At 44.3% G+C, this 12,812-nt stretch overlaps 1 protein-coding gene across 1 annotated transcript in view; it reads right to left on the bottom strand.

Annotated features, from left to right (window-relative positions):
* Nucleotides 1–11,456: 11,456 nt before the first annotated feature.
* Nucleotides 11,457–12,812, bottom strand: part of PQBP1 (polyglutamine binding protein 1) — a 225,287-nt gene continuing 223,931 nt past the window's right edge. Inside the window, exon 7 of the mRNA XM_069647483.1 lies at nt 11,457–12,487. Coding sequence (XP_069503584.1) covers nt 12,328–12,487 — 160 coding nt within the window. The 3' untranslated portion in view covers nt 11,457–12,327. The remainder of the gene's footprint in view (nt 12,488–12,812) is intronic.

The following is a 12,812-nucleotide window of genomic DNA, read 5'->3' as shown; positions in this document are numbered from 1 at the left end:
ATCTGGTTCATCTTGATAACATTTGTCAGGGTCATCATTAGGATCATCCTGATCAACATACCATACATCTTGATCTGCCTCATCTCCTCCGTTTCCTCCTTGGAAAGAGTTATGAGAGATGTCCAAGACAGTATGTGTGGGAGATGTTTGACGATGTGGGGATTTTGCTAAGGGTTGCCCCACTTCTAAACCGAATGTATTTTGCCTGATCAGGTATTTCTCTATTAAGTTTACAAAAGAGGAAACCTTGTCCATCGTTTCTTCCAAACGTTCTTTTCACCATGTTCCTGTTCTAGGTATTTCAGGTAGAGGGAACACAACAGCCTCAGGGTCTTCTCTAGGCCTCTTTTTCTGAACAGACTGGGATAAAGAGTTAGCCTCTGAATATTGTGGTACTTTCTCAGGGACAGCAGGTGTGTGAGAAATGTGTGCATGGGCCTTTTATGGTGTTGATCTTTGCTAATGTGAGTTTTATGTTTTTTTTACATGTGTTTCGATGTCTGTGAAACACCCATACAGTGACTTTTACGCACACCTGATGGCGCCTGTTTTTCGTTTTCTCTAAAGGCGGTTGCGGAAGCGCAGCAGGCTTTTTGGGTGCATAGTTGGTGGCCGTGAGGTGCCTTCCACCGGCGTGCAGCCTTCTTTCGACGTATCCGAAGTGCAGTTCAGGGTTGTGTGCTTTTTACATGTGTGTGTATCTGTCGCCAGGAGTCTTCCTCATCGCACTGTAACTGTGTTTCCAGACTGGGGACTGACGTGTGGGAGCCAGACGATTCTCTTGAGAAGTCTTCAGCCTCCGAAATGAAGCCGTCAAGTCGGACTCAAAAGACGAGAGGGGTTTCAGATTCAGCCATCATCGAATGGGCTACCCATGGTTTGATGTGTCGCTCTTTTACGGTTTTGGGCCTAAATAATTTGCAAGACGCACAGTGATCTCGGGGAATGCAGTGGTTCCACACTCGATGGGTGTCCTTCCACAGATATTTTCGGTTACAGTTTGTACAGAATTTAAAATGAGTTCTCTTCATGGTGAATGAGAATTATAAAGGCAGCTAGACAACGGCAGTATATATATAGTGGAGGTTTGCATTCTCTGATAAAGGTAACGTAATCAGTCCCCCCACTCTCCCTAGTGCTAGGACAACCCCTGGTGTAGGCTGAAGTCTGTCACCGGATTGGATGACTCGTCAGATTCAGCAGTTGTTACTAGGTAGGTCGGTCTTCAAGTTCGTAAACATTTTCCAACACGAACACTGGGAATGGCATTGAGCCATGAGAGCAAGCGGAGACCCAAGAGAAGGAAGAACGCTGACCGAGATGCCGAAGCGTCACAAACCGGAGAGGAGAAACTCCTGACGTCACAGCAGACTGGACAACTCTAGAGGGAAATGCCACGTTCCCCAGAAGATGATTTCAACTGAGAGCCGTCAGAGAAGCCCCAAAGCAGACCACAGGTGCCCGGGAAGACCCGAGAACATTGCAGACCGGGAAAAAAGGTACGCTGGTTGAAGGGGAAGCGCGGTGGCCCCAAGTAGTTGGCGAAGAACCCCGGAAGGCTGAGCAAAACACAGAACGGGTCTGGGACCCTGGCAGAAGCGAGAGAACTTGAACATATCCAAAACCACCCTTTGATACTTGACAAGGGTGATATCAAGTGTAGCAGAAAACAGAACATATGTCAGAAAGACGACCTGCTGTATGAGGATTAAATCATTGAAAATCTTCATAATCACAGAACCTGGCAGGTTAGTGAACCAGACTTTCTGTGAGAGAAGCTGGAACCAGGGGAAGGAAAGCATTCCCGCTGGGGTTTGTGAACACTATACCAAGACAAGAGAAGGGAAAGGAGGCATTTGCTTTGCACTTTGAAGAAGCTGAAGAGAACCCAGGGGAAGGGAGTAACCCCCCCTGGTGTTTGGGAACATTTTGGAAAGCCAAGAGAAGGGAGACATTTTCATGGCATTGTGAGGACCCGGGCCACCTTTTTGGCACAAGGTTGCACTTCCTTTGGAAGTTTGTTTTTGCACCATTTGAACTGATTTACGATCCAGAAAATGACTTTTAAACCCACGTCTAGAAGAAGAAAGACATTCTTTTGAACAAAAGAAGATCACTTTGCACCTTAGTTTGAGTTCCTAGTTTAAGGACTGGAAATAGGTTTAACACAACAGTGGACTTTATTTTGTGTTTGGACATCCTGATAGACTCCTTCGATTATTCTTTGAGGCAGGTAAAGCCCTCTTATTATTAGGGATAGTTAGGTTTTCCCTAACCCTCAATTCTTTAATAAACGTTTATAGCAATAAGCATGGCACCATTGTGTCGATCTCTTACTTCTGTACCTTTACAGAGGCCAGACTACACCGGCAGGTCAGTGACATATCGGCCTGGTGACCTTAAGAATAAGGATGCTGGACACTAAAATTAGAGTTTGAAACAGAGTAAAGGGCTTGCAACAAAGGACTAAACAGAAACTCCGTCCTAGATGTTCAGATGGATTTCTGAAATGTGGCCTGGTGGACATATTTCAGGAGGACACCCTCGTTATATGATATATGATATGTCAATTATTATGGCTGGTTTCAGCAACAGTCACTGCACAACTGCGATAGCCGGCGTCTCTCCAGTTACAAACCAAAGAAGCCTTTCAGAACAGGGCCCGTCGATGCAGGGAGACTGAAACTTGGCAAGAGGTGACTTGTAGGACTAGCTGACGATTACTGAAGTTCTGGGCAAAAACACGGCTTCTGACAGGGTTGCCCAAAATTGACCAGGTCAATCCACTGGGTGGCCCGGGAAAACTTCCAAAGGCTCCAGGATTGTGAGAAGGGTAGGGACTGGTTGGTCCCACTAATCCAAAAGGGTCAGAACACCAACAAGAGTCTTTTGAGATCAGGGAGGCCAGCAGGGCTCTTCAGGATTCGTCTTCGGGTATACTGTCATCTACACAGCTACACAGGATACTTGGCTCCTCTTTGGATCTGCTGGAATAGCTGCAGGACTCCTCTTCCCATTCTAAATTCAGGTGAGTGATCAAACTCAGGCCTCCAATAAGGAACAACACCACTCATGCACACCTGCAGAGGTCCAATCAGGCACCACTGTGGGGCTGACTCATGCATGCACACTAAATTCACTGGCACCAGTTTGTGGATTGGGACCAATCCACTTCCTGGGCCGATACACAGACGGAATGTTTGCGGCACAATCATCTTTGGCCATTAGCTACTGCTAGTAGCCAAACACCATAAACGTGAATGTGCTAACTATGAATATAGCAAACATGGTAAAAATGTATCTGCTGCCACCAGCTTGTCTTTAGGCACATTTAAAAGTAAAATCCCTTTGGTGAAAGTCTAGGGTAATACATAAGTATCCCCATTGCGCTGCATTAGAAGATGCTGTGTGCAATATGAAAAAGTTAACGTAACAGGTAACATGCCAAAAGACAAAATGGAAACAGTTTCCAAGTACTGATAGTCTGAAGGCCTAGTCAGTTTCCCCATAAAAAATGTGCAAAAAGCCCACTGTAAAAAGTTAGGATAAGGTGTAAAACAAAAGTAAAATGTTTTTTGGGGGGGGTCCATTGAATATGGAGGGAAAGGGAGCGCTGTTGAGCAGCAAGAGAAATGGTAGTATAGGAACTAGCTCTCGCAAAATCCTGACAACTAAAATATCTGTTTTTGTGCCTGTATCCAAAATTTGGAGTCTACATAGAGGTGGCGATTGCCCTTGAGCATCCTGTATTAAAGTTTCATCCTGATACGTGCAGTGGAAGTGATGAATCGGAGTGCCATGGAACAGACGGTGAGGAGGCTGACCAGGCCCTGAGAGGAGCATCCGTGGAAGTGGGTGGACCTGCTATGTGAGAACGGCACTGCGGCGGCCTAAGTGGGGAAGGGGCAGTGCGATTTTGCACCCAGTCCCGACCAGCTCTTCAACTGCGGAGCGCTTGCCGCGAGGAACAGCATAATGCTGCAGGTCTACAGCGGCGTTGAAGGCGGGCGAATCTGAAGCATTGTATCGGTAACCCACCGAGAGGAGACCAGCGACTGTCCATGACAACGGGTGAGCCGCAGCAGAAGTGGGAGACGCAGCAGTGCGCCGCACATACTGGGGTCCTAGGCCCCGCACCATTCTCCATCTGATATCCTAACGGCGTCCCGGAACATGCTGCCTGCTCCCTCCATCTAAATTAGTGCAACGCTGCAAGCATCACGAGCGGAACCCGCTTGAATTATGAAACACTCACTCCTACTGCTCGAGGCTGTTGGGAGCTGTACCCGGGCCCCGCTGGGAGTGAGGGGCACAATGACCCACAGGCAAATATAACATTGTGGGGGCCAGATGACAACCCACTGACCCGCACGGACAGTGGGACCACATCATGGAGGAGCAACTACGCTTGCAGACTCTGGACGAGCCTGCGGGTTTGACCGGAGCGCTGCATTGCTTGGTAAGACACCCCATGGGCAGAGAACACCAAAGCCCCCCAGACATCCCAGCCCCCTCACACGGATAGGTCACGCCTAGATCATAAAACCATAAACCCCTCGAGTAGCCCATAACTGGCAGGATAAGAAAATAGAAGTGGGTGTAGGAGGATCACCTGAGGCTGCTGACACGAGGCAAGATTTGATCCACATTACCTTTGAGTTACTTTGATCACATGCCATTGAATGCACTACGCTACTCCATCTGGGAGAGGTGAAGACCCGCAACAGGCTTCTTCCTAATGGTGGCAGATGTGGGAGACTATTACAGGGACTATGTGTTCTTCCTAATGGTGGCAGATGTGGGAGACTATTACAGGGACTATGTGTTTTTTTTTTTAAAGACATGTTCATCGGATCTGGTGACATCCTATATACAATCAAAAGTTTAAGCTGGTTCACCGGCGACTAGATCCACTCGGGAGACGCTGAGCTAACTAGAAGACCCTGCTGTGAGAACTTAATCCAAGTGAAGATCCTCTGGCATAAAGAGTCGGGGCGCACTCCCATAGGCTGTATTGTGGTGATAAAGGGGAGGCAGGAGGAGCAATATGACCAAAAGGACTGGGAAGAAACGTGGCCCAGTGGACTTTTTCACCAGCAATTGTGCTTCGGGCTCCAGATCGGCAACGCCAGAGCATGCACGGATCTCCGCCCCCTCGAGCGGTGAGACTCGTGATGACCTGTTACTGACAGCTATGCAAAGCGGCAGTTAACGTCAAATTGGATGACATCGTAGCCACCATTGGGTCATTAAAATCCAAGCTCATAAGGGAGACTGGTCGTATTAATGAGGCAGAGCACAGGATAAGTACAATTGAGGACACAGTGAGCTAGCATGACTGGGATATCACACTACTAAAAGCTGAACTCAATAAGACCCGTGGAAAATGCAATGATCTTGAATCACGGTGAAGAAGAAATAACGTACGTATTGTTGGAGTGCCTGAGGCCGCATGCAGGGGTCCAATGGAACCTTTCATAGAAAATTTGCTGAAAACGCTAGATCAATTCTCTACTCACTTTCTGGTCGAGCGGGCACACCACACTCTAGCCCCGATCCTCAGATTGGGAGCCCCACCACTATAGCAAGAATGCTCAATTATGGGGATAGAAACCACATCCTAAAACTATCAAGAGAACGTGGGACGAGCGCTCCGCTACGAAGCTAATAACATTCACATCTATGCTGACTTTGCGGCTGGAATCCAGGCAGAAAGAAGATGATATGACTCGGTCAAGAGACTACTGAGAACCAGACGTATCCCATACGCCCTTATGTTCCCTGCAAATCATTCAACATGGAGGAAGGGCACATTTCTTTAAAAATCCGAATGACGCTATGGCTTATATTGAATCGTCGATTCTGCTCCCCTCAACGGAGCGCGGGAGAGTGCCGAATAGGGTCCCAGAAGATTAAGCTAGACAGAATGGTGGGGAAGCTCGAAGGAGAAATGTTACATTGACACTCTTCAGGTCTATATCATATACAGGCACGTAATAAAATCTTGTTATGTAGCCGGGGATGCAGTTGTTGGGCCAGCCTACTGATGTGCTGCTCTAGGCGCACCTCTGGAAATTTCCCAGGTCCAATGGGATGACATCAAGTTGGGGTAGATGGCGAGGGAGGGTCCGGGTAATTCAAGGGAAATGTTTGATCACAGGAACTGGGGAAACTGGCGGGAGAGAGGAGGGTAAAGAAGAGAGGGGAGTAAACATTTCTTAAAAGCAGACAGCAACGGGCTGATGGGTAGATTTGGTTGCTGCAACACCCCGATTAATTTATACATAGTGATGGTCTATTATTGTTCCTTGGTAAGAATAAATTCCGGGAGAAGTGATTGAACTATTGTCATGGAACGTCTGAGGTCTGAACAATCCTATTAAGGGCAGGAAGATTGCGGCAAATATTGGTTTTGTACACAATTGGGGGGGGGGAGAGATATTACACACACTGCTCATCTCAAGCTAGAGGAGTGCTAATCATGATGTATCGATCATTGCTGTTCCAAGTGGAGGCGATGCGGGTGTATCCCGAGGGCCGATATGTTATAGTTAAAGGAATACTAGCCGGGGCAACAGTCACAGCAGTAAACGGCCCGAACAAAGACGATCCAGGGTTCTACTCCCAAGTGTCTCAGATATTGAGTGGGACGGATGATGCTCCCATTGTGTGGGGAGGCTATTTTAATACGATCTTGGATGTATGTATGGACCGCTCAATAACAACCCGGACTGATCTGACTGCCGCAACTAAAACAATTAAGCAAATAATGAGCCAACTAGAACTCAGACGTTTGGAGAAATGAACACCTTGGTGTGGCCGAATATACATATTACTCTACGGTTCATGACGTCATGTCACGGATCAATCTTTGGTTGCTCTCGGCAAGATGGCTCGCACCCTGTTGGATCACTCCACGGTGGTGGTGTCGCTCAAGATTGGCAACACACCACAACCTCATTCCTTGCAAAGTATGTCATGGGCTGTGATTACTGATAGTGTGCTAGCAGAAAATATCAGTGAGAAAATTGAAGGGTTTTTTGATATAAATGAGGGGTCGGTCCCGAAGTACGCCACAATAGGGGAGACCTTTAAGGCCTGGTTGAGACACACAATGATTTCGGTAATAAAAGGGGTACTAAGGGCCACCATACGTGAGTTGGCGGAAGTAGAATCCACGCTGCGCAGGCTAGAGAATGAATATGGCATAAAACAGATAAAGCACTACTTGGGGTGATAAAGAGCAATCTGATCAAGTTTCCGAGAACTAGCTGACCAAGAGATACGTTACATGGCTAAGCCTGCCCAGGCAAGGCACTATGGTGAGGAAGACAGACCTGGGCTCTTACTGGCAAGAATAGTTAAAAGCGAGAAAGGGATAGGACCCATTGCAGGAATTGTGGGAAAAAACGGTGAGCTCTTGACAACCACTTAAGCGATTAACAAGGATTTCCTACGATACTATAGTGAGTTATATGCTAACTCAGACGCATGCACGGTAGAGGAAATAGAATCACATCTACAAGAAATCCCTCTTTCGGGACGCCTCTCGGAGGTGAGGACGATACTAGACACTCCTATTACAGCTGAAGAAATAACTAACGCAATCAACATGATCGCATCAGGCAAGGCTCCCGGACCAGACGGACTGGGTATAGAAATATATAAGACTTACTCCGACATCCTTAGCCCACTACTGCTGAGGGAATGGGAAGAGGCATTATTAACCAGGAAATTACCGCCCACACTTACTGAGGCAATTATCTCAGTGTTACCGAAACTGGGCAAACCAGCGAATGAGGTTTCTTCCTACCGCCCGCTGTCATTAATGAATACTGACGCTAAGATTTATGCTAAAGTATTAGCAAATAGACTACTTCCACACATGACATATCTTATATACACTAACATCAGTCAGGTTTTATTCCAACAAGATCCACAGCCCTTGTCCTACAACGCCTCTTTGGCATAATATCCCAGAATGACCAGCAGGGTCAAGCGGTGGTAGCATCACTTGATGCAGAGAAAGAATCCTACTCTGTGTCTTGGAATTACTTGTTTGGGGTATTTAGTCGTTTTGGGTTTGGAGGCTACTTTATCAAACGTGTTAGACTCTTATATAGAAACCCAACAGCTAGAATAAGGACTAACAAGGCCCTTTCTCAGGCATTCACACTTGAACTGGGAACACGACAGGGGTGCCCATTCTCACCATTACTGTTGCACTCACAATAGAATCACTGGCAGAACAGATGAGGGAACAGCATGTGCACAGGTGTCACGATTCGCTCCCTTTGCTCCCGTAGCTTGGGGGCATGATTTGGGGTTTATTCTCTACTGGACACTCCTTTCGAACCTTATTCTACAGTGCTGTGGTGAATTGGCAGTGCTAAATCCTTATTTTCCAAGCTACTTCCCTTCAGGATCCATTCCAGGTTTTTGGCAGCTAGCATGCTGCTTTAATCAAATGACTATGCTTCGCAAAATGCCATGCCCACTGCTTCATCTTCACCCTTGCAGGACAAGGTTGGGTGGAGGATAAGCAACACCTGTGGCTGGCAGGTGCAGCAAGCAGCACACCTGAGGCGTGTGCTCGTTAAGCAGCTTTAAAAGCCTCATTTTGCTTCAGTCCACCGCTGGTCATTGATGCAGTGTTCCTGTTTGTGACTGGTCCCTTGTTCCTGGTTCTTAGCTTAGTGTCTAGTTCCTAGTTTCATGTTCCTTTTCCCTGGATTTCAAATTCAATGTGCTTATTAGTGATTTCTGCTTCCTGGATTCCCTTTCTATCTTTCTCTGTTTTGCAGGCAGCACTTCCCAGTGATTTTCTTTTTCTGTGCAGCCCAGTTTGCCTGTGCTCTGTATTTCTTTGACTTTGCCCTACTCTGCTGTGAAATCTCAATCCTTTTGTCTCTCCTCTTTCCTGTATGGTGGAGGAAGTTTTGCCTTTGTACTTTTGTTTTCCCAGCTCCTGTTCCGTTACTTTCTCTTGGAATCTATTTCAGGTCTTCCCTTGCACTTCTCCATTTGTTTCCTATTGATTATTAGGTGTGGTGTGCTGTTGTAGCTAGTTCCTGTGTGAATTCCTCTGTTTCCTCACTATTCTGTAATCACTAGTCCTACTTGCCCCTTGTCATGAGTCTTATGTTTTAAGTTATCCTCCCATTGCTGCTCTAGCCTTTCTGGGTCCCCGTTTCATCAACAGGGTTTGTGGCTTTGCTGGTATTTCAGGTGGTATTTCTTGTCCTCGTGAGTATTGTCTTTAGGTTACCTTATAAATACCATCAAGGGTGTTAGCTCACAGATCCTGTCGTTTCTTGCCCTGTAGATGGGCTTAGCGCTGTCAGTAACTGTCACAGCAATTGTGGGTAAGGCGCTTGCCAACTTTCTTTGTAATCATATGGAGCTTCTAAGTGCTTACCACACACCGCTTTTCATATATTTGTATTGTTAGCACGCTCTACTTGCACATGCTGGGTTTTAGTGTCCATGTGTCTTGGTTCCTGTGTGCATGTTGTTTGACTCAAAGCTATTCACTGTGTGATCTTGTGCACATTTCCCTTGCCATATTCACTGCCTTTGTCCACTCTTGACAACAGGAGAATACACATAGCAGGGCCGCCCCAGATTATCTCCTTATATACAGATGGCACTCTACTTTATATAAGCAATACAGAAGTACACTTAGGACCAGTCATGGATGAAGTGGCCAAGTTCACCAATTACTCAGGTTATAAAATTAGAGGGAGGCAAAATGGATCAATATCATGGATACATGCCAGACCGGTCTGAATCTAGACAGTTAATTCTTAACATACCTCTAATACTGTATAAAGACTAGGAACAGTAGTCATAATTACAATTGGTATATTCTAGTCATTCTGCAGAAATGCTGCTTAAATCAATGTAATGTACATAGTTATGCTATAACCGGCCACTAAAACGGTTTGATAACAATCTTTGAAATCCCAACCTGCATTTAAGTATTAATTTGAATAACAGGATTAATTTAAATTCAATTGTAGAACTTGATTTCTCTGTATGTATTTATAATGTATTTAATGCATTAATCTAATCCGCCTCAAAATGACTCTATATGGTTTTGATTAGGGCCTTGATAATTGTTGATATATGAATTAAAATGTATTTAGAATATGATTTACGGCGCGGAGCAACACAGGTTCGATCACCAGGTCAGCGCTTGGAAACCTCTGGGTAGTAAACACATTATAAATAAACAATTACATATAAACCTGACTCCAATGTATTGGAAAAATAATCTCTCTCTCAAAAAATGTGAATGTTACTAATATAACGAAGGAGAACCTAAAAATCTAATTCTTAAACATGACCTCAATGTATTGGGAAAATTAATATTTACCAACAATGTGAATATAAATAATATAGCGAAGGGGAACTTCAAAACTTGTAAAATAAATTATACCCAAACAGCTTGTAATTTTCTCTGGAAGAATGGCTGCCATGAGTAAACATGGTTACCATTAGCAAATGTAAAACAAAATGGCTGCGACGTTCGGGCAAGCGGAATGACATCACTGCGTCATAACGTGAACGAGGTGACGTCATCCGCATGAATAAACAATGTCCACCATTTTCAAAAGTCAATCCCATGTGGAATGCCATTTGAAGGGCCCAGGGAGATCTGGAATAATACATCCATATACTGAATACTTAAGTTAACATTTTGTTTGAATCTGCATCCCAAGTAGCTTTAAGACTGAAATTAGAACGACACAAATATTTAGGAACTCAAAATCCCATACGTTTTCTATTTTTAGCCCTCAGATACGACTTAGCATATACCCTAAGGAAATCACGCAAGAAATAAGGATTACATTGACAAGGTATGTATTTTGTTATGGTGTGTTGATGTATAAATATAATTAAACACATCTTTACCAAGTAAAACAAACAACCCCCATTATTGAGTTAGTAATACAAACATTGAATGGTTATTCTTCTCTTTTTCCTTCTCCTTTTTTTCTCCAGTATGAACCAGAAACCTGTTATTATAATTGGGGACAGGACCTACTGATGATCCACGGCATAAAGTGTGGTGAAACATGTGTAGACAGACAATCAGTATAAAGAGACCTTTAAGATTTCAACAGACTAATGAGGTTTAAACAACATTGAAGAGAATTGTGTACAGAATCAAAATTAGGGTGCAAATCCTATATCGAGAAACCCACAAGTGTCTTTTGGGGAATATGAATGTATGATACATAAGGAATATGTGAATAAATAACAAATCAAAGAGTTCTTGGAAATACGTTTGTTTTGGAAACTATATCTAAAATAAAAAATACAGAATAATCTTTGTCAAAAAGGAATAAGGACATCATTTTATTTGTCTGGTACAAAAAACCCACCCCCAACATTCTTAAAATCAGGATGCATAACATACTGCTTAATTATACACATTAAATGCAGCCTGCTCATATGATAAAACTGGCATTTTATTTACAGACACTCAGGATATTTACAAGAACAGACAAAAAGACAAATCATGAAAAATGTCCACACATAGTAAACAGGATTACAGGTTCACTTTGTTTTGCATTGAGGAGAAATTGGCATCATTAGACAGACCAAACCTCAAAATAGGGTACACATTATGAGTGTCCCAGGGATCGGCCTTCCATCTGCTGTTTTGCTCCCTGGAATCCTGGGCATCACAGCTTTATATCAGCAGGACTGATGTATTTATTTGGGGGAACTTCTCACAGTTAGTATTTGAGAATACATGCACTTTTAACCAGCAAGGAATTAATAATTAGCTTAAAAGTGCATTCCTTCTTTATGTTCCTAAGGGTACCCAAGGCCATGAACCTCTACTCACCAATGCAATGGTATCTTACCAGTTCATTGTATACTGTTGAAATCAACATGTTTACCACAGTGGAAAAACAGTTGGGAAAGGAGTTTGCTGTTCCATCTGTTCTCCTCGTCATTTTCCTTTAAACAAAGCCCCATACAAGTTTATAAATAATAGTACTAGTACAAGGTAACACAGAAAGTAGCACTGAACTCGAAGAAGGCCTCCATAATGATTTGCCTTTTAAACTTAAAAGAAGATTCATGAAAAGTATGCATCCTTATTTTAGGAGAGAAAAAACACAAATATCCATCATGAAAAACCATAGGGCATTCCATGCCTGCTGCAAAGGAACATAGATGATGGAACACAAGGTAAACACTTAGTCAGCTTTGATCCTTAAAATAACAAACCTCTGCTCTAAGTAATGATAATTTAAAAAAGTCTTTAATGAAAACGAACACAAGTGGGTCCTCTGAGGAGTGAGTGGTTCACTCTTGCAACTGTTTGGCTCGTGAGGCCTCAGCATTCGCACGTAGAACTGCCCCAGGGCTCGGGTAGGGGCGCTGCTGGAAGAGGGGCCCGGCTGCTGTGGTGTCAGCCCCCGTTTTGGCCTCATTCCGCTTCGGCAGACCTGTGGACCAACTGCCACTGTACAAAGAAAAAGAGCAGAAAGAAAACATGAAAATAAAAGCAAACATATGATTCAGTGTTTTAAACCTGGTTATAGTTTGATACCGCTGTGCTGTTTTGTGTGTATACCCTAAAAATTCAAATGCACCCCTTCTTCGTATCACCTCTTTGCCACCTAATCAGAGTGCTCACCAAATATTTTCGTTGAGACCACAAGAACTGTGCACAATTGGTGTTGGGTAAGATTTTCATATCAATGATACATCTTCCTGAACTGTGTCAACCCCAGAACTTTTTTGCTTTGACTAGGTAACAATTCTACCTTTCCCCTAGGTGAAGGGGA

This window comes from Ambystoma mexicanum, chromosome 2q, assembly GCF_040938575.1.
Source record: "Ambystoma mexicanum isolate Mex_15411 chromosome 2q, UKY_AmexF1_1, whole genome shotgun sequence".
Classification (NCBI taxonomy): domain Eukaryota; kingdom Metazoa; phylum Chordata; class Amphibia; order Caudata; family Ambystomatidae; genus Ambystoma; species Ambystoma mexicanum.
Note: the sequence above shows the minus strand (reverse complement) of the source record. Positions and strands in the feature narration are given on the sequence as shown.